The sequence below is a fragment of the Balaenoptera physalus genome (genome assembly GCF_965194825.1).
Source record: "Balaenoptera physalus genome assembly, chromosome: 12".
NCBI lineage: Eukaryota > Metazoa > Chordata > Mammalia > Artiodactyla > Balaenopteridae > Balaenoptera > Balaenoptera physalus.
In genome coordinates, this window is record NC_138897.1 from 46242908 (window position 1) to 46266825 (window position 23918).

At 39.6% G+C, this 23918-nt stretch overlaps 1 protein-coding gene across 6 annotated transcripts in view; it reads right to left on the reverse strand.

Moving 5' to 3' along the window:
- Positions 1 to 414: 414 nt before the first annotated feature.
- GALNT1 (polypeptide N-acetylgalactosaminyltransferase 1) overlaps positions 415 to 23918 on the reverse strand; it is a 125746-nt gene continuing 102242 nt past the window's right edge. For all 6 annotated transcript variants that reach the window (XM_082416118.1, XM_082416114.1, XM_082416116.1 and 3 more), the window contains 6 exons: positions 22171 to 22288; positions 20518 to 20698; positions 19498 to 19637; positions 7561 to 7659; positions 6942 to 7076; positions 415 to 1777 (listed from right to left, as the gene is read on the reverse strand). In XM_082416118.1, coding sequence (XP_082272244.1) covers positions 1631 to 1777; positions 6942 to 7076; positions 7561 to 7659; positions 19498 to 19637; positions 20518 to 20698; positions 22171 to 22288 — 820 coding nt within the window. In that variant the 3' untranslated portion in view covers positions 415 to 1630. The remainder of the gene's footprint in view (positions 1778 to 6941; positions 7077 to 7560; positions 7660 to 19497; positions 19638 to 20517; positions 20699 to 22170; positions 22289 to 23918) is intronic.

Below are 23918 nucleotides of genomic sequence, written 5' to 3' on the forward strand. Positions count from 1 at the left end.
GTGAGAAACTTTCTGTACACTCAACTTGGCAAGCATCATTAGTGATGCAACAACTTTCAGAAACATTTTTAGGCACAAGAAATAGCACTGCCTGCAGTGAGAGCCTTTGACAAAGAAAATATCATTAAATATAATCTTACAAACAAACAGGAAGAAAAATATATGCACTTTTGCCAATGGATTGCTTCATGTATCAGGAAAAAAATGTCACAATCAGATTTTCTTTCGATGATTAAAACAATTTAATTGATACTCAACTTTAATCAATACTCAGGTTATCATCTTGTATTAAAAATCAGAAAAATAAAACAGATTTAACCTAAATGGAATTTAGGGAAGAAATGCAGGACTAATAATATGGAATAATAGCTGCACTTCTTCAGCTAACTCACTCATTAAAAAATACCAATTAAACATTTTCAGTCAAATTTTATTAAAAAAAAAAAAAGCAGCAGATCAACATTACAATTCAAGAACCTAATCTAAATATGCACTTGACAATGAAGCACATCTGAGTATGGAGTGAAAAAAGTTTTTTCCAAAAAACCATCAAACGTATCATCTCCAAATACCCAAATAAATCACTTCTGCAGGCCGTCTGTTGAGTGGAATCATAAACAAAGAACAGAAGATTTATTGCTGTGAAAACAAATCTGTAGTACAGTAGTATGAATCTTGGGTATTAAACATAATCAGTTGAATCAAGTTAGGAAGTTGAAAATCTAATAAGAAATTTGTGTGTGAGAGAAAGTCTATAAGCCAGTTGACCCAAGAGCAACTGAGATATCAAACTTATTCAGTGAAACCAGACATTATTTTAAATCTCCATTTTTTGAAGGCAATTAAAAATTACAATTCCAACAGCCCACAAACCAAATAAAAAAAACTGTAGAAAGCAATTAAAACTACGTTCAAGGAGCCACTTTTTCAGCTCAATTTCAGCACCCCAAGGAAAAAAAAAGCATCCATGACTATCACAGATGAAAACAGAATGAATGTCATTGGAATCAGTTATTTTCCCCCACTGAGGTATAAAATCTATATAGAAATTTGATACTATACTATAACAAATTGTACTTCTCATAGTTCTGTTTTAATTTCCTTTAAACCCTGTTTAATATAGTTTCTTTAATTGTTGTAAAAATGTTTTCATGATTCTGAATCTGGTTCCAGTTCTTTTTCATTTATTTTTATATCAATATTTAATATACTGGCTACCAGTTCTAATCAGAAAAAAAATCTTGGACATCTCTTCATTATAACAGCACACTCAGCAGAAATTACTGATGTGCAAGCAAACCATAAAAGGTGCAGCTCTCTGGAAAGCACATTTCGTAGATTGTTTCAGTCTGAATATTCTTTACAATGATTCTTGATGAAAGACTCTTTTAATCTTGTAAACATCAGTGTGCACAATCTCGCTACTACATAGTTTCACGTCCTTGGGCAGGAAGGCCGGTTCACAGCTAGTGAAAGAGAGAGCAGTTTAAGTTTTAATGGCTGATAAACCTTACATCCTGCAGGAGGAAAGCACTTTTCCTTTTTTGCTACTTAAGAATGTGGCAGAAATGTATGCTGAGGTAGCCCAGTCAATCCTTATTTATTTTCTTCTTTTCTTGTAAATTTGGTCTCAGAATATTTCTGGAAGGGTGACATTTCGAAGAAGCCACTGCTGGGACCGGCTTCCATTGCAGTCTCTAATGCTGGGCACCTGGCTGTCCTCTTCCGTGGCTTTATCCAGGCACTGATTACTGTTCACATGCTGCAGGGTTAATTTCTGAAAATGACAGGAAAGAAGTCTTAATATCAAAGTGGAAAACAAAACCAAAACACCTCAACCATCATTTTTTGTGATTATGAAATTCCTCTGTAGAAAAGGGTTTTGTTTTTGAAATATAAATTATTTAAGACAATGGAGAAATGTGTCCATGTAAAGACAGCATTAAGAGCTATGTCGGGGAGAAAGGCACTGGGGGTACAGTGCATTCTGCTGGATTTGCAGTCAGATGACCTCAATTCTAAGTCCCAATTCTGCCATAAGCTCTGTAATACTGTGAGAAATTTTACTTTTTTGTGCTTCAGTTTCCTAAAAAAGTGATCAGATTAGTGATTCCTAATTTAGGATCCTCAACCTATTTTCAAAAAGCTATCTCAAAACTGCTTCATTTTCCCATGATAAGGATGTTCAAATTATTAATTCTGTGATTCCAAGCTCCAAGTCCTTAGAAACTCAGGTCTTTTTGAAGACTCGAAATCATAAGATTTATAAAACAGTCCTTAATAAGTGGCTGATAGATGTGGCTATATATCTTCCTCTCTACTTGTCTGCATTCCAAACTTGATGCTGTCATGTTGATTTTTAGGATAATTTGAAAAGAACTGACAGATGAGAGTTAACAGACACATACTGACCATACTCATGAATCCGATACCAAGCCCTGGTCAGGTGAAGAACTCCAAAGCAGCTATGTAGGAATTTGCATTAAGCGTTATCCTAATAAGTATGCAACTATAAGGAAATATGTTTATTAACACATTTTTACTCACGGCTCTATTTTAATGTAATTCTTTTATCTCATTTAATTTTCATAAGGAACATTTCATTTTCATAAGGCCTCTTTTGTACCTATTTGAACTCCAAACAAAGCAAAACCTAACGACTGTATACAATACAGCTGCTTTAGCTTTCAGTCACTTCTGTGTTATGGTCCATGTGGAAGCTGGCAAAAAAAGGCAGTGCACATTCGCAGATGTCACAGTTTACTCTCAACACTGACTTCAGTAATACTGAAGGGTCAGGGTTAGATACTTTAGTTCCAATAAATGCATAACAAGAAGACCAGGAAGGGTTTCCCTGGTGGCGCAGTGGTTAAGAATCTGCCTGCTAATGCAGGGGACACGGGTCCGAGCCCTGGTCCGGGAAGATCCCACATGCCGCAGAGCAGCTAAGCCCGTGCGCCACAACTACTGAGCCTGTGCTCTAGAGCCCATGCTCTGCAACAAGAGAAGTCACGGCAATGAGAAGCCCGCGCACCGCAACGAAGAGTAGCCCCTGCTCTCCGCAACTAGAGAAAGCCTGCGTGAAGACCCAACGCAGCCATACATGCATACATACGTAAATAAAAAGACCGGGAAAAGTCAGCATGGCTGGGGCTGTTTTCACTTTTATGCAGATGCTGTGTAGTTTGTTTTGAGGGGATGCACTTTGCAGCCAGACATTTCTGTAGTGAACCCCAGATTTGTCACGTACCAACAATATGCCCCTGAGCAGAAACCTCTCTCAGCCCCGGGTTCCTCATCTATAAAATGGGGACAAGAATACTTCTCGAGTTGTGCGGAAACATTAAGATAATGAACAGAAAGTGCCGCCCAGCTCAGAGGCACTCGCTACAACATCCTGAGCAGCCACGGACACAGTCTGGCAGCCCCGAGAGAGCGGAAGCACACAGCTTGCTGCTAAGGCCTTCGGTCATTTGTAAGACAAAAACAAAGCATTTTAAAAAGAAACCCCCAAACATTCCAGAAGGCCCTTCAAAGCTTCTCTGAGTGGCCACCTTCATCAGGCCCACTGTCAGTACTAATAAAAACAAAAAAACACAACAAAAAACTTAGTTGGGAAATTGGTCTTTATCACCCTAATTTTTAAAAATGTTATTATTTCACTTATTTAGAATCATTAAAATAAACTTGTAACAAAGACAGAGGTTATTGATACATGCTGGGTATTTAACTGCTCAAAATTAAGACAGAATCCCTATAATTTCAGGAAGCTAACGTCCCTTCAGGAGACCAGGACTCTGGTGAAGAGCCCTGTTCCAGACACAGCTCTCCGGCTGCTGGCAGCAGGGGCAGAGTTCTGTGGCTCGTGACTCTGTGGGGACTGTGGTCACCGTACTCAGCAGAGGATCCATCAGTCAGCACGGACTAGTTTCCACACAGAAAGAGTGTAACTAGGGCAACAGGCTAACTGTAACCTCTGAAAGGAGGATGAAAGCTATAGTTATCATTGCATAACGTCCACCTGCAACCTAGAAAAAACTAATTTGCCGCCCTCTACCCCTAATCTCTAGATATAACTGTGTCAAAATCTACATTTTCATTCCAGAAAGGACAGCTACAAGTAGTCAAAGCAAAAGAGCTTGGTGTCATAAACTCTCTGCAACATATACTATAAACAAGACTTAAAGATATAAGAATATACAAATTTAATACAAGATAGTATGGTATTGTGCAAAGAATCCTGGATTAAGAATCCCAGGTCTGAGATCTGGTAACACCATTTACCTGCTCTGTGACCTAGGGCAATTAACTTCCATTCTGGGCTTCAGTGTCTACATGTATTAAAAACAAGGTCCTGAATTTTATTTCTAGGGTTCCTTTGAAATCTAAGATTTCACGACTTTAGGTTCAGATTATACATTACTGACATAAGTGTTATTCTTCCAGACTGCAGTTTTCAGCTGATGGAGGCAGGACAACTCTGATGGGCCGTCCGGAGCTCCCTGTGCAGTCGGCTCAGACTGTGGGACCCACATCACAGCCTGACTCCTCCCTCTGCCAATTCTTCTGTCTCCCTTTTCACAGGTGTTGATCTAGAGGGTGCTCCCGAATAAACATCCTGAACACTACGCTTGACCTTGGAGTGGAGTCAGCTTCTGGGAGAACCCAGCCTGCAATACTAGAATTTAATCTCAGCGAAGACACCTTGCAAAGTGCTCCAGGGGTTTTAAAACTTTACACTCAAAACTGGTTCTTTCAAAATATCCTAAATCACTTCTAGCTCCTTAATTTCTAAGCAAACATTTACTTCTGAATAACTGTTGTGGTAGACTGTATATCTTATACACAGTCTGCCAATTGGCCATTCCCACTCCCTGTCTCCTGGCCACAGCACACCATAAAGACTGGAAACGCAAATGCCTGCTTTCCCAGCCTCCCCTTGTAGCTGGGGGATCGCTATGAGATGAAGTTCTGGCCCATGGGACACAGCAGAGCCTGCTGCGGGGGATCCAGGAAAAGCTTTGGCTTTCCTGATAAAGAGCAATTCAAGCAGTAGTGCAACATTCCTCTTCCCTTCTTCCTGTCTTGAGTTGGGCGTGATGGTGAGCACTGCAGCAGCCTTCCAGAGGCCATAAGAAAAAGCCAAGAATATTGCTGCAATGTCATCCCTGACATCATTGTGTCACTGAATCCATGCCAGAAGCCACTTACATCCAGACTTAAGAAAAAAATAAACCACTATCTGTTCATGCTACTATAAATAGGTTTATGTTACCTAATTAAATATACCATCACTTTTCAATGAACATATACAATTGGGAGGCTTTTTAATTTTCAAAATATTTTGGCTTTGCAATGACTGTGGGGTGCCACTGGCATTTACTGTCTGGACTCAGAGATGCCATATATCCTGCAGGACCTGGGGCAGCTACACCCAAAATGGCAATAGCATGCACCATGGAAAACCCTGCAACAGAATATTCAGGCCACTTCCAATAGTCATGTTAACTGAGCTACTGCGCTCTCTCTCTCTCCCATACACACACACACACACACAAATTTTTTTTTAACTATGGTTTGATATTGTGAAGGGAGACCCAGGATTTATAAAACATGGTCTTAGCCCTCTAGGATCTAACTATCTAATAGTGGAGAAAAAGACTGGTAGATAAATAACTACAAAGAAGCACAGAATTACAGGGGTCAGAGACAATTGTAATTAAGACAGAGAGAGCTAATTTCTGGCTGGGATCCATGGAAGTGATGTCAATTCTGGGCCCTCAAGAACAGGCCGGATTTGTTAGGCAGGTGGAACTGTATGATCTTAAATGTAAAGTGGGAAAGTACAGGGTATGTTCAGGGAATAGCTGGTCGAAGATGAAAAGTAGACCAGGGTTTGTATGTGATGCAGTATAAGGAGAAAAGACAGCCAAAGTCACAACTTGGTTGGACATCTCCATTGAGGGGGTAGAATGAAGCAGCAGAGTGAGCCAAGCAGACAAAAGAAGTAGAGAAAAAGCTAAGAGAAGAAACTAAAGAGTAGTGCATCTAAAGCCAACGGATAAGAGGATTTTAAAAGATCATCTGCTTAGCAATAGTAAATGCTACAGAGAAGTTAAGAAAAAGAGACGAGAATGTCCTGGCTTTGCATCCAGGGGCTGTTTCTATATAGTGTCAGACCAAGGCAGGAGCCAGGTTGAAGAACCAGAGGTACAAGTGCCAGCCATTCACTCGCCATCATACAGCACAGGAGAAAAGCAGGATGGTATGTAGAAAATAAAATAGGAACAAAAGTCTGTCCCAACATGAAGAAGAAAACCAGTGCTTGTAGGCGGAAGAAAAAGAACCAGAGAAAGATATATTGAAGATGCTGGTGCTGGTTCCAGAACCATAGAGCACAAAAGCATAAGTTGGGAGGTTAGCCAGGTATGAGGAAAGGAAGAGAGGTTTACTGGAGGTGCTTTTAAGTACCTCTATTTGAGTACAACATATAGCAGGTGGGGAGAGGGAGTGGCTCCAGAGGAAAGCAAAGACAAATAGTTTTATTATATATGTCACTGAAAAATCATCGAGCCAGAGAATTTCATTAATTAAAGCTCAACTTTTACCTAAATGTTTAATTCAGTAATTTTAAAAGCCTACTTACTGTTCCATTTCTACCACAGTGGCTGGCAAAGCTTAAGGACATACAGAGGGAAGAGTGGCTACATAGTAACAACAAGGACCCAGGGACTGGAGGCAATACTAATTTAATTACTGGAGAGATTAAAACATGTTTATTTTACTTACATTGCTTTTCCTATCTGTCAATTCTTGGAGTATAAGAACAATTTGATCCATATGCAGATTCCACAAGAATTCATTCTTTTAGATATAAAGCATTTTATACAATACACCCAATGACACCCAATTTTATTCCTATATTCAACTGGATAACTTACCACCGGGTCATACTCCCAAAGTTGGTTGCCTTTTAGGTGGTGGCATTTGAGCATTGTGACTGGGCCATTAAGTTTGGAGACATCCAAGCAAAGGTCATCCGTTCTAATTTCTTTGTTGGCAGTGTAAGAGAAAACCTGAAAAACAAAAATGCACACATACAAGCTTTAACAGCAAAATAAATTAGCGTTTTATATGCCCAAGAATCTGGCAGGGAAAAAAACAAGTATTTCAAGATACATGCTTTTTGAACTTTATTAGTGTAATGGAGAATAAATGACTCAGAAAAGACACTGCTATTTTTGCAGAGAAGAAAAAGAAATGATCTTAAGTTCTCTGTATATACTGAGTGTACGGTCAAGGGTTGTCATCTGTTTGACTAAAAAGGGCAGAATACATCTCATGTACAACAATATAACACAGTTCTCAGAAAGGGACTTTAACAAATGTTTCATTTAAAAAAATAATCATTAGATTGAAGGCTCTATTCTCCTAAAGGTCTTTATTATTTTCTCTTTAAAGGTAGGAAAATATTTCCTGAATGATGTCATGAAATAAAAAAGGAAGATGATTAAAACAAATCCAAAAATTACCCCTTTAAAGCTTTACTAAAATACTCACCTGATTACCTCCCATACCGTGACAGTTAAAAATTCCAACTTTTTCATTCTCTTTTCTAGCCATGTTATCTAGACACTGATTTGTTTCCACATTTCGTATCTAGGGGACAATGAATAATGAAAATATCATGAGTTAGAGAGGTTAACTAGACAGACACATACAGATCTAACACACACATTAAAATCGATCTAAACTTCCCACTAAATCTCTAATTCCTGAGGTAAGGGCTATGAGTTGGGAGGGGAAAAAAGTCACTGTCTGGCTATCTAAGACTCTGTGATCTAGAAAGGTCTTACTATTTATATAAGTAATTTTTGTGTTTCATGGAGAAATCCTTTAAGTTCTTTCTTTCATCCCAAACTGTTCTTCTATGATTTGTATTTAACTCAGTAAGCTCTAGTTTGCCTAATAATTTAAAGCAACTTAACAACTCCCTGTGGACACTGTTTGCCACCAAGATAAGGGGGCATTACTATTGATAACTACTTTGATGACTTCTTAGGAGGCTCAAGGTGGGTATTTTTTAAGCAAAGAACCTGGAACTTGGCTTAACTGGAAAGCCTAAGCATGGTGTAGTGTAAACACCATTCTTCCATTAGGTATTTGTCAGTTACATAAAAAAATTGAATCAGTCATCAGAATTAGGAAGAATATTTTAAGCACTGTCCTTTGATATATTTTTTCCCTCTGAACCACTACAGTTTAAAAGCATATGGCAAATTAATAGACATTTGTAAAGTCCTAAATCTGTTCTCATGGGTGGTATTGTCAGCAGGTAAGCCGGAAGGGAGAAGTAGGACAAACTATATCTGTCATGTCATGTAGATAGAAAAGGAGTAATTGTGTGTGATAGATAAACTGGGGGGAAAGTTAAAACCACAAATAGCCCATTTATTTTTATAAACATGTACACTCTACATATTATTCCACTATTTTAATAAGGCACTAACAAGTCCAGATGCATTTTTTTCTTATAAAGATACAATAGCGTAAGTATGAATAACTGTATTATTCCCAGGGGATCAGAATAAGAACTGGGGCTTTGGCAAAAGAGAGGCCTGGGTTTAAGTCCGAATGATCCAAACCCCCTGAGAACAATTTCCTAAGAGAGACTAGTCAGCTCTATGTTGAGGTTGGGTAAGACAGTGCATCCACATACCTACTTCGGAGTCTAGCACGTAGTGGACTCAGAAATAGTAATAATCTGCGCTGCCGCCTTATCACTAGTCAACTCCATCTGGCTATTCCATCAAAACCTCAAACTCAGTTCATGCAAAAACAGGATTTTCCAACTCCTTAATGCTAATACTTCTTCACCCAAACATCTTAACATACCCCTGCCACTCCACCCCTGACCCTGAGGATTGCTATCTAAAACAAACCTCCATCATCATTTTTTTCCTGGGTGTAACATATCACATCAGTATCCAGGAATTCTTTTACCACATAATGCACATCATCTTTTTATCCATTATTTTAAAGCAGAAACCTATTACCTCATAAATAAATTGTATAAAAGGTTTTATAGTTAGATACAATTTTACATAAAACACCTTTCTGCACCTCGATGGATAATCAATCAATACTCGATGATCATGGCTATCTTACTTGACAAAAAATTTAGTTCGAATTTTGACAAGGTGAGTCTTTATCTCATATATTCATATAAAACAATTATTTCCTTATACTTTTGAAAAAGTCACAAACTCCCCAGTCCTTTGCTTTCCTCAATTTTTTTCTTTCAAATACAGATGTAGAGGTTTCTGAAGAAAGGTGATAAATGTCACAGAAATGATTAGGGAAGAACCACCATTATTGTCAGCTTCTCCCTCTCACATGGAATGTTTTTTTTTTGGTTAAATAATTATCTTTTATCAAACAATATAATAAAAATTTAAAAAATAAAATTCTCCCCAAATGTAATTGGACTTCCTATCACTCAGTAACTATCTTATAATAAATCAACTTTGGCTATTCTGTTTCCATAACTGATGTTGCTAAAAATTACGGCAAATAAATTACACTTACTCTGCACTAGGCATTGTTCTATGAGTTTTTAACCTGTAACAGCTTATACCACCCTTACACCATTCCTATGAACAATTCTGGATTGTTTTCTGACATAAGAGATCTGAGCCTCCAACCCTTGAGGATACTACTGACAACTAGATGTTAAAAGTAGAGTTCTCCAAGGATTGGAAACCATTGCTTCCCGACAACTGTTTTGGTGACAATGAACCTTGATTAGCAAGATGTGGCCCAGCTGAGACGAGTGGTCAGAGAGTGGGTGGGCCTCTGCTGGGGCCTGATGACACTTCTCCAAAGTGCAGGGGAGGGATGGAGAGAAGCCCCGCACACTCGCTGAGGAAGGAACTTCCGCAGAAGGGGAGCTGTGATGTTTGGTGCCTGGGCAGAGAGGATTCTGTCTGGCTCAATGCATAAAGTGGCATCTTTGAGCTGCTCTCCAGGCTGGTTTTTCCACGTTAGATTGCTAGAGAAGACAGTTTTCAGGGAATATCCTCCTCCTTTGTAGGAATACATGTGGGCTACCTCACCTACAGAGTGTGTGAGATGATTTCTGAAGGACATGAAAAACTAGGATGACTAGGGGTGAGTTTTGGGAACAATTCTGTTCTTTATGATGTCAGTAGGCAGTAGATCATTTAATAGGTTTGTTTGGTGGGAGTTAACTTTGAAGAGTCTTTGGGGAATGGAAAAATTAGGAACAAACATTTAAAAAAAAAAGTTGAATCAGATGTTCAAAATTGTAATTCTATATAGCTTTAACGCTATGTAACCAATTACCAGCTTTATAGTGAACTATGGAAGGTAGGAATGGTGGTGATAATACTTATTTCAATGTTCATATTGGAATGGAAATAGGTACCAGACTTGGTTACTCAAAATCTGACACTTAAAGTCATAACAATATCTGAACGATGCAGTCAGGGAAAAATAGCCGCACTTTCAAGGTGTCTGGAGGCAGATGGGTAGGCATGAGAGCTTAGGGTGGGGGGACGAGCAGAGCTGGGCCTCACGCCCGGCTCCACCTGCCATGCGACCTTGGCAGGTCAGTACTCTAAGACAGTGATTCCCAAAACCATGATTTGAACAACTGAATAAACTTTTTTTCAGTATCTGCCACTGAAAAAAAGATTTTGTGATCAAGTATGTTTGGGAAATACCAGATTAACAAATTTGAATAGGTTTTCTTTACTGAAGGACTTCTCAAACCCTTTTAACATACTAATTAAGACTCTTGGTAGGGGTGGGGACTGATAGTACAGAAGGATATAATGCTGCTTTTTATAAAGCAGCATTTCCCAAACATTTTTGGCCATAAAGTCCACCCCTCCTCCCCTACCCCTTGCCTTTCTAACAGGCACCTTGAGAGATACCAGACATCAGCATTCCTTAGAACATAGTAAGTGGGAAACATTGCTGTACAGACCTCATTTTCTCATCTGTAAAACAGGGATAACACTCTCTCTCACGTTTGCTGAGATCCCTCAGTGAGGAAACACATACAGAGGCCCAGCAGAAACTGACACCTAGTAGGCCCACAATAGCTGTTGGTTCTCCTTAACTCAGGTGTATACAGCTGTCACTAAAATATTATTTTCAACCTTCTGAGTTGATGATTGTGAATGCACTCATTCCTGGGAAACCAGGCAAGAAATTAGAGCCTAAGTTTCTTGGTTTCTGCTATAGTCTCCTCCAGAATCCTGGCACCTTCATTAGGGTGGACGATGTAATAAGCAGTTAAAGGATTCTTGGAATCTACTATTACGGAATCTAGATTTACTTTTTCACTCTCTGCCATGAGGGTAATACTGGTTAGATATGAGAAAGGGTGTGAGTGTTAGTCGTTAAGATTAGCACAAGCTCTCAAGCCAGACTGCCTGTGCTCAAATCCTGTCTCTTCCATTTTGTGGTTGTGACCTGAGCCATGTTGCTTAAACCATTTATTTGTGCCTTAATTTACTTACCCGTGAAGTGGGGGAAAATAGCACCTATCTCGGAGTGCTGGGAAATGAGTTAATATTTGTAAAGCCTCAGACTGGTGCTTGACATAAAGTTCATGCTCAGTAAATTTTAGGGTGGAAAAGTAAATGATCAGTCCATAAGCCTGGCTAAACTGTACGAGTCTGGATTATTTGCTTTCTGTGTCTGCTGTTTAGACAATTCACCTCTTGGATTAACAACAATTAGATATCACAATGAAACACATTTATTCAGTTCCAGGTCCCTACAGGAGCTATGAGAGCCAGACTTTGTGAAGCCAGACGTGCTAAATGTACACATTCCGATTTCCCTTCCTGCTCTAAAATCCTATGACTTCAGGTTTCCCTGGGTCCTTGTAATATGACAAGAGGTACCTGATAGGCTAAATTCCAGTCCTAGCAAAGGAAGGCTCACAGAGATGGAGCTATGATCACAAGCACAAGCTCCCTAGCTGCACTTTGGCTGGTGCTCGAGAACAACCCCAGTCCCCAAATCAGAGCTTCGACCTGATAGTGTGGCCTAGTATTAAGGACATAAATGCTTAAGACCAGCTGCTTAGTTACTAAGGTAATAACAAGCAGGCCACAGAGGGTAAAATCTGTTCCTTATATAGAAAGCCAGCTGGCAAGAGGCAGGTAAAAGGCAAGCTTGCCTTGGCAAGCATCTACTGTGTGTTAGACAAGTGGCTCTTTGTAATACGCCTATATTCTGACCTAGCTAACAATGCCTAGGTGTTGTCCAAAATTGGGTCAGTTATAAAAAAAAAAAAAAAACTCCTCATTCTTTATTCTGAAGGCAAGCAACTGCTATCAATCTTCCCATGGCATCACCCACGCCGGGCCTTTCCTGACTGGAATGAGGCTCCGGCAAAGGGAATGGATACTCACTGATGAGACAAGGAACTCCGCATACCCTCGCTTGTTTGAGGTGACTTCCTTAAACCACGACAAAGTTCAGAGGCAGGGAGCTCAGGTCAACCGTGAAGTAGCCTCAGGAACTACCAAGGACAAACAAGGAGTCTGTGCTTGCTCTGGCACTGGAGACACTGCAACCAGGCCGATCGGTTTCTCACTCACCACCACGCAGCTCCCCGCTGTGATCTAGCTGCTCTACCGCATCCTACTTTTCCACGTTACATCTCCTCCTCTTTCCCCCATCACCAACACCCCCTCTTCACTCTCAGCCAACGATCTTGTGTTCAGCTGAAGAAACAAAGCTCACCAGAGAAGTCCCTCACGCTCCCACCTCAAACTACCAGCCTCCAGCCCTCAACCCACAATTCGCCTGACTTGGCCTGGCCCCGCTTCCTTCCAGCTGCGTGGATGAACTGCCCCCTCTCCAGCCTCTACCTCCACTGTGCACCACAGCCCATCCCCCCCACCTACTAAACGTGGCTCCTGGGCTCCTGCCAGCAGTGGCTCTTTTCTATCTTCACATTTTCTCTTTTGTGTCCTTGGCATCAGCACAGTTTCATCTTAGCAAAAATACACAGAAAAACCCTTCTTTAACCCCATTTACCCCTCCAGCTACCACTCACTTCTCTGTTCAGCTTTACAGCAAAATTTCTTATCCACACTCATGATCTCCACTTCCTCTTCTCCTGATCTCCTATGAAGCCATCAGAGATTCTGTCCCTACCAGTCTCCACCGGAACCCACTTGACACAGTGAGATGGAGCCTCCTGACAATGTCTCCCTCACCAATCCAACGGCCAGTTCTCAGGACTTGTCCCCCTCCTTTCTCTGCAGTGTTCCACATGATGGGTCACTTCCCTCTTTCTTGAAGCAAGTCCTTCACTTACTGGGGCATCACTCTCTTAGTTCTCTTCCTATTTCAGAAATAGTAACTTTTTTTTTTTTTTGGCCATGCCACGTGGTTTGTGGGACCTTAGTTCCCCGACCAGGGATGGAACCCGTGCCCCCTGCAGTGGACGCGCAGAGTCCTGACCACTGGACTGCCAGGGAATTCCCTCTCTTCCTACTTCAATGCTCTCTCCTTCTCAGTCTTTTTGGCTGATGCCTTCTCACCTTCACAACTTCTAAATTGTGGAGTCTTTTATGGCTTGTCCTCAGTCCTCTTGTCCATCTACAATACAGTCACTCCCGCCAAGGTGCTCTCATGAAGTTTTGTGGTTTTAAAAACCACCTATATACTGCCAACCCCTAACTGTAGATCTCCATCCCAAACTTGTGTCCAAGCTGCAGGTTTTTTAATGCAAATATCTATCCACTGTCTTTACCCGGATCAAATGTAACACGTCCCAGGCTGCACTGCTGAGCGCCTTCTGCACCTGCTCTACAGGCCTTCCCATCTCAGGAAGGCCAACTTCACTGCCCCAGGGTCTCGCTCAAAATCTTAATATAATCCTTGGCTATTCTCTTCCTTTCACCAATACACCAGTTCTACGCTTGTTCCCACAGAGTTCTTTCTGACATAGCAGACAATCTGATCCTTTTAGTGAAAGTCTGCTCATCTCTCCCTGCAACTTCCCACCTCAGAACAAAACCCAAAGTCCTTACTATGGCCTACGAGCTCTATGTGATTTGGCCCTCACTACGTCTTGACCTTATCTTCTTCTGCTCTCCCCATGTCCACTATACCCAGACAACTGGCCTCTCTGCTGCTTCTGGAATGTGCCAAAGTACATTCCTGTCTTAGGGCCTTGGCACTTGTTTTCCTTGTGCCTGGAACACTCTTTCCCCAGAAATTCATCTGACTTGCTCCTTCACTTCCTTCAGATCTCTGCTCAAAAATCACATTATAAGAGAGGACTTTTTCAACTACTCCACATAAAAGAGCACCACCACTCCCACCCACAAGTCATTCTATCCCCTTTGTCCTTACCACCACCTGACACCGTGAATATTAAAAAAAAAAAAAAAATCTGTCTTCCTCCAGAGACTGCAAGATCCACAAGAGCAGAGACTTTATTTTATTCACTGTATTCCCAGTACTTAAAATAGTATCTATCAAATAGTAGGTATGCAAATATTTGTTGAATGAATGAAAGGAAGGAAGAAGTGACAACCTCCTGCAGATCAGGGGTGGGGGGGGGGGTCGACTTTTCCTGAGTGTCAGGAAGATTCAGTCCTGGGATGGGACCTGGATGTGGCCCTGTCCACACAAATCATCATTCCCTGCTGTGACTTACAAAGAAAATTTTGCCCTGCTATCAATTCCTGTCACAGAAGTGTTGGGTTTTTCTTTTCTTCTATTTGGATTCACATGCTTTCAAAAAGTCAATATTATAATTTAAAGGTTTATAAAGATTTGCAATGAACTGCAGACAGACCCAGTAAAAACAAAATTTCTTTACTATAAGCAATGCACTTTCATACAGTATTTCCTAAGCTATTAAAAAATGTTGGCCATAAGTAGCTAAATTGATTTATAAACCACTTCTGGGTTGTACTCAGAAAATTGAAAATCACTGCCTTGACCTAATAAAAAGAGGGACTTTGGGGAATTAGAAGATTATTAAGAAAGGAGAACCAGAATCTTTATGGCCCCCTGGCTTGGGGTATTGCACTGTAGTAAAGAAGAGGAAAAACACTTCCTCAGTAGTAACACATAGTAGCCCAACACTTCTGCTCCAACAAGTAGAGGGAAAAACAGCTAAATTGCAGAAATCCTATTTTTGAGTCTATTAGAGAGCAATGGAAGCAAGTAGGGTGAGGTGAACTGTAATCCCAGAAAGGGAAGAGCCCTCCCTGGGTGAGCTGACAATCACCAGATGTCTTCCTCTGTAAGGACATTTGCTGATGGTGCAGGCTGAGGACAGGGTGTGGCCCAAATGGGCCTTTTCCTCAAGGAGAGAGCACAGTGATGTTGGTTATTTGAAGGCTAGCATGACAAAATAAAAATCAGAGGAGCCCCAAATACAAGGCCATTCTCCTCATGGGACATTTGCTGTGCTGTCAGTGGGTGGGAAACTGTGGCTAGAAAGGCAGAATGAAATCCTCCACATCTCAAGAGGGAAAACTGTCATGATATGCAGATGCCATGATACTATATATATAGAAAACCCTAAAGACTCCACACAAAAACTACTAGAACTGATGAACGAATTCAGCAAGGTAGCAGGATACAAGATTAGCATAACAGAAATCGGGTGCATTTCTTTACACTAACAATGAAATATCAGAAAGGGAAAAAAAAACAATCCCTTTCAAAACTGCATTAAAAAAAACACCTAGGAATAAACCTGACCAATGCGGTGAAAGACTTATATGCTGAGAACTATAAAACATTAATACAGGAAACTGAAGATGATTCAAAGAAATGGAAAGATATTTTATATGCTCTTGGATTGAAAGAATTAATATTGTTAAAGTGGCCAACTACCAAAGCAATCTATAGATTTATGCAATTCCTATCAAATTACCCATGACATTTTTCACAGAACGAGAACAAATAATCCTAAAATTTATATGGAACCATAAAAGACCCAGAATTGCCAACGCAATCCTGAGGAAAAAGAACACAGCAGGAGGCATAACTCTCCCAGACTTCAGACAATTCTACAAAGCTACAGTAATCAAAACAGTGTGGTATTGGCACAAAAACAGACATATGGATCAATGGAATGAAACAGTGAGCCCAGAAATAAACCTACACACCTATGGTCAATTAATCTTTGACAAAGGAGCCTACAATACACAATGGAGAAGAGAAAGTCTCTTCAGCAAGTGGTACTGGGAAAGTTGGACAGACAGCTGCATGTAAATCAATGAAATTAGAACACACCCTCATACCATACACAAAAATAAACTCAAAATGGCTTAAAGACTTAAATATAAGACATGACACCATAAAACTCTTAGAAGAGAATATAGGCAAAACATTCTCTGACATAAATCATACCAGTGTTTTAAGTCAGTCACTCAAGGCAATAGAAATATAAACAAAAATAAACAAACGGGACCTAATCAAACCTATAAGCTTTTGCACAGCAAAGGAAACCTAAACAAAACGAAAAGACAATCTATGGACTGGGAGAAAATATTTGCAAATGATGTGACTGACAAGGACTTCCAAACTGTACAAACAGCTCATACAACTCAATAACAACAACAACAGCAGCAAAAAAACCCAATCAAAAAATGAGCAGGGCTTCCCTGGTGGCACAGTGGTTGAGAATCTGCCTGCTAATGCAGGGGACACGGGTTCGAGCCCTGGTCTGGGAAGATCCCACATGCCGCGGAGCAACTAGGCCCGTGAGCCACAACTACTGAGCCTGCGTGTCTGGAGCATGTGCTCCACAACAAGAGAGGCCGCGACAGTGAGAGGCCCGCGCACCGCGATGAAGAGTGGCCCCCGCTTGCTGCAACTAGAGAAAGCCCTCGCACAGAAACGAAGACCCAACACAGCGAAAAATAAATAAATAAATTAAAAAAAAAATGAGCAGAAGACCTAAATAAATATTTCTCCAAATAATACATACAGATGGCCAAGAGGCACATGAAAAGATGATCAACATAGCTAATTATTAGAGAAATGCAAATCAAAACTACAATGAGGTATCACCTAACACTGGTCAGAATGGCCATCATTAAAAAGTCTACAAATAACAAATGCTGGAGAGGGTATGGAGAAAAGGGAACCCTCCTACACTGTTGGTGGGAATGTAAATTGGTGCAGCCACTATGGAAAACAGTAATGAGGTTCCTCAAAAAACTAAAAACAGAGTTGCCATATGATCCTGCAATCCCACAACTGGTCATATATCTGGAGAAAACTGTAATTTGAAAAGATACATGCACCCCAGTGTTCACTGCAGCACTACTTACAACAGCCAAGACATGGAAGCAACCTGAATGTCCATCGACAGATGAATGGATAAAGAAGATATGGTACATATATACAATGGAATACTACTCAGCCATGAAAAAGAATGAAATAATGCCATTTGCAGCAACATGGATGGACCTAGAGATTATCATACTAAGCAGGGTAAGTCAGAAAGAGAAAGACAGATACCATATGATATCACTTATATGTGGAATCCAAATTATGACACAAATGAACTTATCTACAGAACAGAAACAATCTCGCAGATATAGAGAACAGACTTGTGGTTGCCAATGGGGGGGTGTGGAGGAGGGATGGATAGGGAGTATGGGATTAGTAGATGTAAACTATTATATATAGGATGGATAAACAACAAGGTCCTACTGTATAGCACAGGGAACTCTACTCAATATCCTGTGATAAACCATAATGGAAAAGGATATGAAAAAGAATGTGTGTGTGTGTGTATATATATATATAACGGAATATATATATATAACTGAATCACTTTGCTGTATAGTAGAAATTAACACAACATTGTACATCAACTATACTTCAATAAAATTTAAAAAAACATCTTCCACATCTCCTGGTGCTTAGGAGACAAATTCCTGCTAGACAGAAGACCTGAAAAAATAACAACTGGTCCCCCCTCCACTGAACAAGGTGGGAGGCTAAAGTATACTAATCTCAAAACCTCAGAAAGGCAAAACTTTCAGGGTTGAAGAGACAGAGACCCCTCCAAGAAGCATACATGAGCCAGAAGTGAACTAAGTCTTCCTAAAACTGCAACCCAGCCCCACCTAGCTCAATCTTTGTTATGGATTGAATTGTGTCCCCCCTCCAAATTCACATGTTGGAGTCCTAACCCCCCGTACCTCAGAATGTGACATTATTTGGAGATAGGTTCTTTACAGAGGTAATCAAGTTAAAATGAGGTCATTAGGGTAGGCCTTAATCCAATATGACTGGTGTCCTTATAAAGAGGGCAAATTTGGAGACAGACACGTACACAGGAGAATGCCATGTGAAGATGAAGGCAGAGATCAGGGTGACGCTTTACATGCCAAGGAACACCAAAGATTGTCGGCAAACCACTAGAAGCTAGAAAGAGGCAGAGAACAGATTCTTCCTCACAGACCTCAGAAGGAACCAAACCTGCCCACGCTTTGATCTTGGATTTCTAGTCTTTAGAACTGTGAGACAATACATTTCTGTGTTTAAGCCAGAAATGGTATTTTATTATGGCAGCCCTATGAAACTACTAAAACCCCTGACTTGATCAGACCCCTGGACTAAAGAGAAGGACCCATTTAGATTTCCTACACACAGAGCACAGCTTTGGCTGGGAACCAGAAAGAATGGCTATCGACATTCTAGGAAAACAGTGGGACAGGGCACAAGAAGTACTTCCTTGTGACCATCCTGGTAGTTATACCAGAAGGTAAGAAGGCAAGACTCTCTCACATCAGACCCTATACTATGGGCACCCACAAAGATTAAAAAGGCCAAACTCCAAAGCACAACTAATTGTCTTGTCTAATTATAAGCACTAATAAGTAAATTATTTCAGTTTCAAGAAGATCTGCTGCTGAATTCTAAGAGCAATGACTAAAGGCATCATCAGAGATAAGCATGCTAACCAACAGTCTTTCCAACCTCCATGCCCACACTGAGATTTTGGACTCCCAAGGGAAAATAAATGGGTGTTAAAAATACAACTTATTATAAATGGTCTTTCAAGTTTCCTTGTCAGTTCTTTATAATTTATCTTTACTTTGAAGTTCCTCACACTTTGATTTGGGCTAATTAATGCTAGGACATTAGCTTTAGGAATATATGGTTTCAACTAAATGGGCCAGTTTGTTAAAATAAGAAGTCTATCGAAGACACTAATATACTGTAACAAAAGTCCAACTCTGAAAGGTGAGAGGTAGAGCATTCTTATTTTAATAAAATATAACATGATAAAAAATTAATAAGGTAGACTGTGTCAACTAAGAAGAACTTTCTCACATTTGAGGTAACTTTAATATGAAGGTACTCCCTTGTTAGAAGTTTAACCTCTATTATTTTTTATAAATCAGTGAGAACATAATAACCACACAGAATATATATATATACATATATATATTTTTTTACCTCTCCCAAAGAGAAATAGTGACGTGGAATCTGAGAATCGGGATAAATATTCTCTAGGTACCAAGAGAAAGGTCTGCATTGGAGTTTGTGTCTTAGACCAAGTCTTGATGATATATCTCCATAATCTACCTTTGTAACACCTGTTAAAAGAAATAAGTGACTGAATTATTAATGTTCTGTTAGGTAACACATTTCTATTTATATATTGCATCTAAAAAGCCAGTCAAATGAGAAAAGTAGTATCATTTTGGTGATGTGTGACTACACAAGTGACATACCATAAATCCACCTCCCAAAATATAAAACAAGGAAATATATAAATGTGTTTTTCAAAGAAAAATTAAATTTATCTGAGAACGATATACATGCTAATAATATTACACACAAATGTAAGTTATATGGGGTCAGAAAAGTTTAATATTTGTTAAGGCAAAAACAAAAATAAAGACCAATATTGCCCAATATATGAAACAGAGGTTAAACAGAGCAATTGTTTCCGGTCATGTTTCTCTCGCACAGCTCACTGAATTGTGTGCGCTGCCACTGCATAGTCTTGTGGTGATTGGAAGAAGATGGAATGGTAACAATGTCAGGCAGATTTATAGCTGATGGAACAGCTGTTGCCACAAAACTCAGAAGAGCAGAGAAAAGCTCCTGGAGGGAAGTCCCTGGAGGCATGTTACAGGGCTCTGCACTGGCCTTGAAATACTTGATGCTTTCATATAAACTTAATTGTTGCAGTTAGGTTTAAAAAAAAAAAGAACATGGAAAGCACCTGGACCAATAGTGACTTCTGCAAGACTGGATCATGTATTGTTATTGTTAATGACATATACCGGCATTCTGCTAAGCACCTTCTATACTGTATGTGACTTCCTTTACTCCTTACAACAACCTGTGAGGTAGGTGTCTCACCTCTGCTCAGAGGTTCTCTTCCACTCCTTCTTATCTCTCTTCAGAATGCATTAGGATCAGACCAAGAAAGTTAGTTTTGTATTTCTAATGCAAAATAATGCTAACCTGGAGAAATTATATAGAAGAAATTCTTGAATTCATCCATCCACACTTCTGCAAGTCGTCTGTTATTTTTATTGATAATCTGCCCTGTGCCTCCTGGAAACGTGTAGGGTGTAGCTTTCCGAAACACATGTCCAACATGTGAGCAAGTAACAATCTCCAAAGTTCCTCCACACTGCCAAATCTGAAAACAACAGCAAAGAAGACCAGTTTTAAACACTGATAATTATAAAAAAAAAAAAAACGGTTCACATCTATTGAGTTTCATAGCTGGAATTTCACAGACTCAAGGGCGTACAGTGGAGCTCCTGCTATATGGTCCCAAAGCCAGTGCTTCCTCAATTTTTGGTTCTGATCAAACCAGAAGCTGAAGGTTAAATTCAGAAAGATAGGTAAATGCAAAATACAGAAAAGACTTGAAGTCCACAGCAGTATTTCTCTAACTGCAGGCCGTCACTCTTACAAGGGTCATAAAATTCAAATTTGATGAACTGCAACCAGTACTAGCAAGGACATACTGTTTCATGAAATGTTTACATTATGGGTTGTGTGTATGTTTATTAATATGGTTCGTGGTCAAAAAACTTTGACCATGCAGTATTCAGCCAGAGTCCTATCTGTTCCTCCTTCTCCATACCTGTCACAACCTGTACATTAAACAGAACCTAGGAATCTTAACTTGATTACTCGTGAGTTATTCAGTGGACAGTGAGAGCACACTCTATGGTGTTTGTGAGGATAAAAACAAAAAAGGGGTAAAAGAAAGATCATTAACTGTGGTTTCACATCCTTAACAAAATTATCCTTTCAAAATACATTTTTCCGTAAGTCAAAAATCTACTATTTTCAATTAAAATACATTTTGAAAAATTTTGATTTTGTTAAATATTCAGTGTGCCTACCTTAACATTTTCACAGGATCAAAAAGTGATACAGCTAAGTAGGATCTCCAAGATGATCTGGAGTTCAAAACTCTCCTTTTATAAAGAGCAAAGCTATCTACCAGGAACACAGCAAGCTAGCTGGGTTAGACTTCAGTGCAGTTCAGTGTGATTTCCACTATAGGCCACGTGTCTAAAGTTCATTATTTTCAGAAATACACTACGTCATTTTAAAAATATGTTGATTTTTGTGAACAGGAAATGCATAAGACTTAAGGTTGACTGGGTTACATTAATTTAGAATAATTTCAGAATTCTTTTGCCTTTTTCTTTTTATGGAAAAATATAAAGCTGGTAAAGTGACCAGGTTTAAATAAGAGAGAACAATTTTCAAACCAGAAGGACAAAGCATATTAAAGAAAGTGAAATTATGTTTTTGGCAGTTAAGTAACAAAGTAGCATCTACAAACTATGTGTTATTTTTGTTTATTTTTAGAGTTTGAATTACTTCCTTGAAAGTAACAAATTAAAGACAACAGGGGAATCTTGTATAAGTTTTAAAGGTGGACTAGTAATATAACTGAATTATTTGCTTAAAATAGTTTATAATGAACCTTTAATAGTTATCACCAAACTTTTTATGGGCTGAAGGCTGTGAAGTCTGATTAAACTCATATTAAATTCACTTTTTAATTTTTATTTAGAGATAACATAAATATTTAAAGCATATCCATATTTGAGTTTATACAGATTACTTTTTTCAAAGGGAACTTACCCTAAAGGAAATTTCTAGGTTTTCTCCTCCCCAAATATCCATTCCAGCATCATATGTTCCAATTTCCTGAAAGTAATCTCTGTCTATTGAAAAAAGGCCTCCTGCCATTGTAGGTGTTCTGAAATTCAATCATAATACTATGCCGTTAATTGTAACAATTTAAAATTTACTATCAGTTTTTGTTTTTAAAAGTAGTTTTATAACTGTTTGTAACTACAGAATAAATGCTTATTCTCACACTCTTCAGAAACTTTCACAGGCTCCCAGGGCTTTCTTTGTTTTTATGCTGGACCTGCACCCCACTCGTGCTGTCACAGCTCCTGCCTGGACACCCTTCTCTGCCTGGACACCCTTCTCTGCCTGGACACCCTTCCCTGCCCAGTCCCAAGGGCTCTTACTGTCTTCAGTACCTTTCTTGATCCTCAGGTGCTGACTGAGCTTCTACCTCAAACTCCTTAAATTGAAGCTATTTCTCATAATCCTCTCCATCTGACTGTGTATCTACTCCATAGTTCCAAGCAACCATAAATGCAGTTGTCCACATTAACCAACTAGACTCATGTTAGCAGCTCTAACACGCCAGGTTCTAAGGGGTGGCAAATATTGCAAAGATGTAAGACTAAACAGGATGAAAGCAATGCAGCCCTTTCCCTCAACCTTTAAGGAAGGAGATGAAGTACAGAATAAAATCAATATACTCCTCGTAAGTAAGGAGATCATCATCCTGACCAAGTATGGTAAATTCTCTGCCTCAAAACATGGCCTAGGTATATAGAGAGGGTGGGAATAGGTAGAATTAAGCAGAGAAATGATAATGAAGGAGGATTTAAATAAATGAATACCAAATATTGGTTTCCTTGAAGAATGAATATGGGGAAAAATTGGGTTCCAACTAGGAGACCGTAATTAAGTTCCAGGGACAGAGGACACTATGGAGATCATATTTTAGGATGAACTGGCTACCTATGTAACCCTAAACATACTCATTCCATGCACTGGTGAGGGTGGCAGCATTTGCTTTTCCAGTAGAAATACTTGTTTCCACAAAGAAGTTAGGACTTACTTTGATTTTAGAAGAGAAAAAAGAATGAGAAAGTCTAATATCTTAGGAGTCAAAGGAAACAGGCTGACACCCAGCACTATCATTTAGTGCAGGGGTTTCTTGACCTAGGTTTGGGGATCTCTCTAAATTTCCTAGACTTGTATGTAAACCCTTCTGTTTGCACACGTGCATCCCTGCCTCCCACCCCCAGTCCCACTTTAGAGAAGACTCAAAGCTTTTATCAGGTTTTTCAAAGAAGTCCATCATGTATGAAATGTTTAGTGACCCTTGGTTTAGATGGTGATTTGAACTGTCACCAAAAGAGTGGAAAAGTCCCTTTACTAGGAAAGGACTTGGGTTGGCTAGGGAGAAAGAGCAAAGAATTAGTGAAACTGCTCTTCAACTTTGTCAGAACTGGACTTAATTCAAAGGAAGAAAGATCTGGGAAGCCTTCTCCTCTCCTGGAGGAGAGGAGTCTGGTGCTGCAGGAACTCTCAATTACTACAGAAACAACAGGCTGATGCAACTGGAATCCTAGGATGGCTCAGAAGGCTCAAGGTCTCTATCTAAAGGTCCTGAATAGAATGAAGGTTTTTATCCCTTTCTGAAAAAAAATCTATATAAGACCAAATATAGAACAAAAGAAAAAGCAGAAATGCATTAATGGAAATCCTTTTTTATACTTTTGTCAATTCTAGTTATTTTT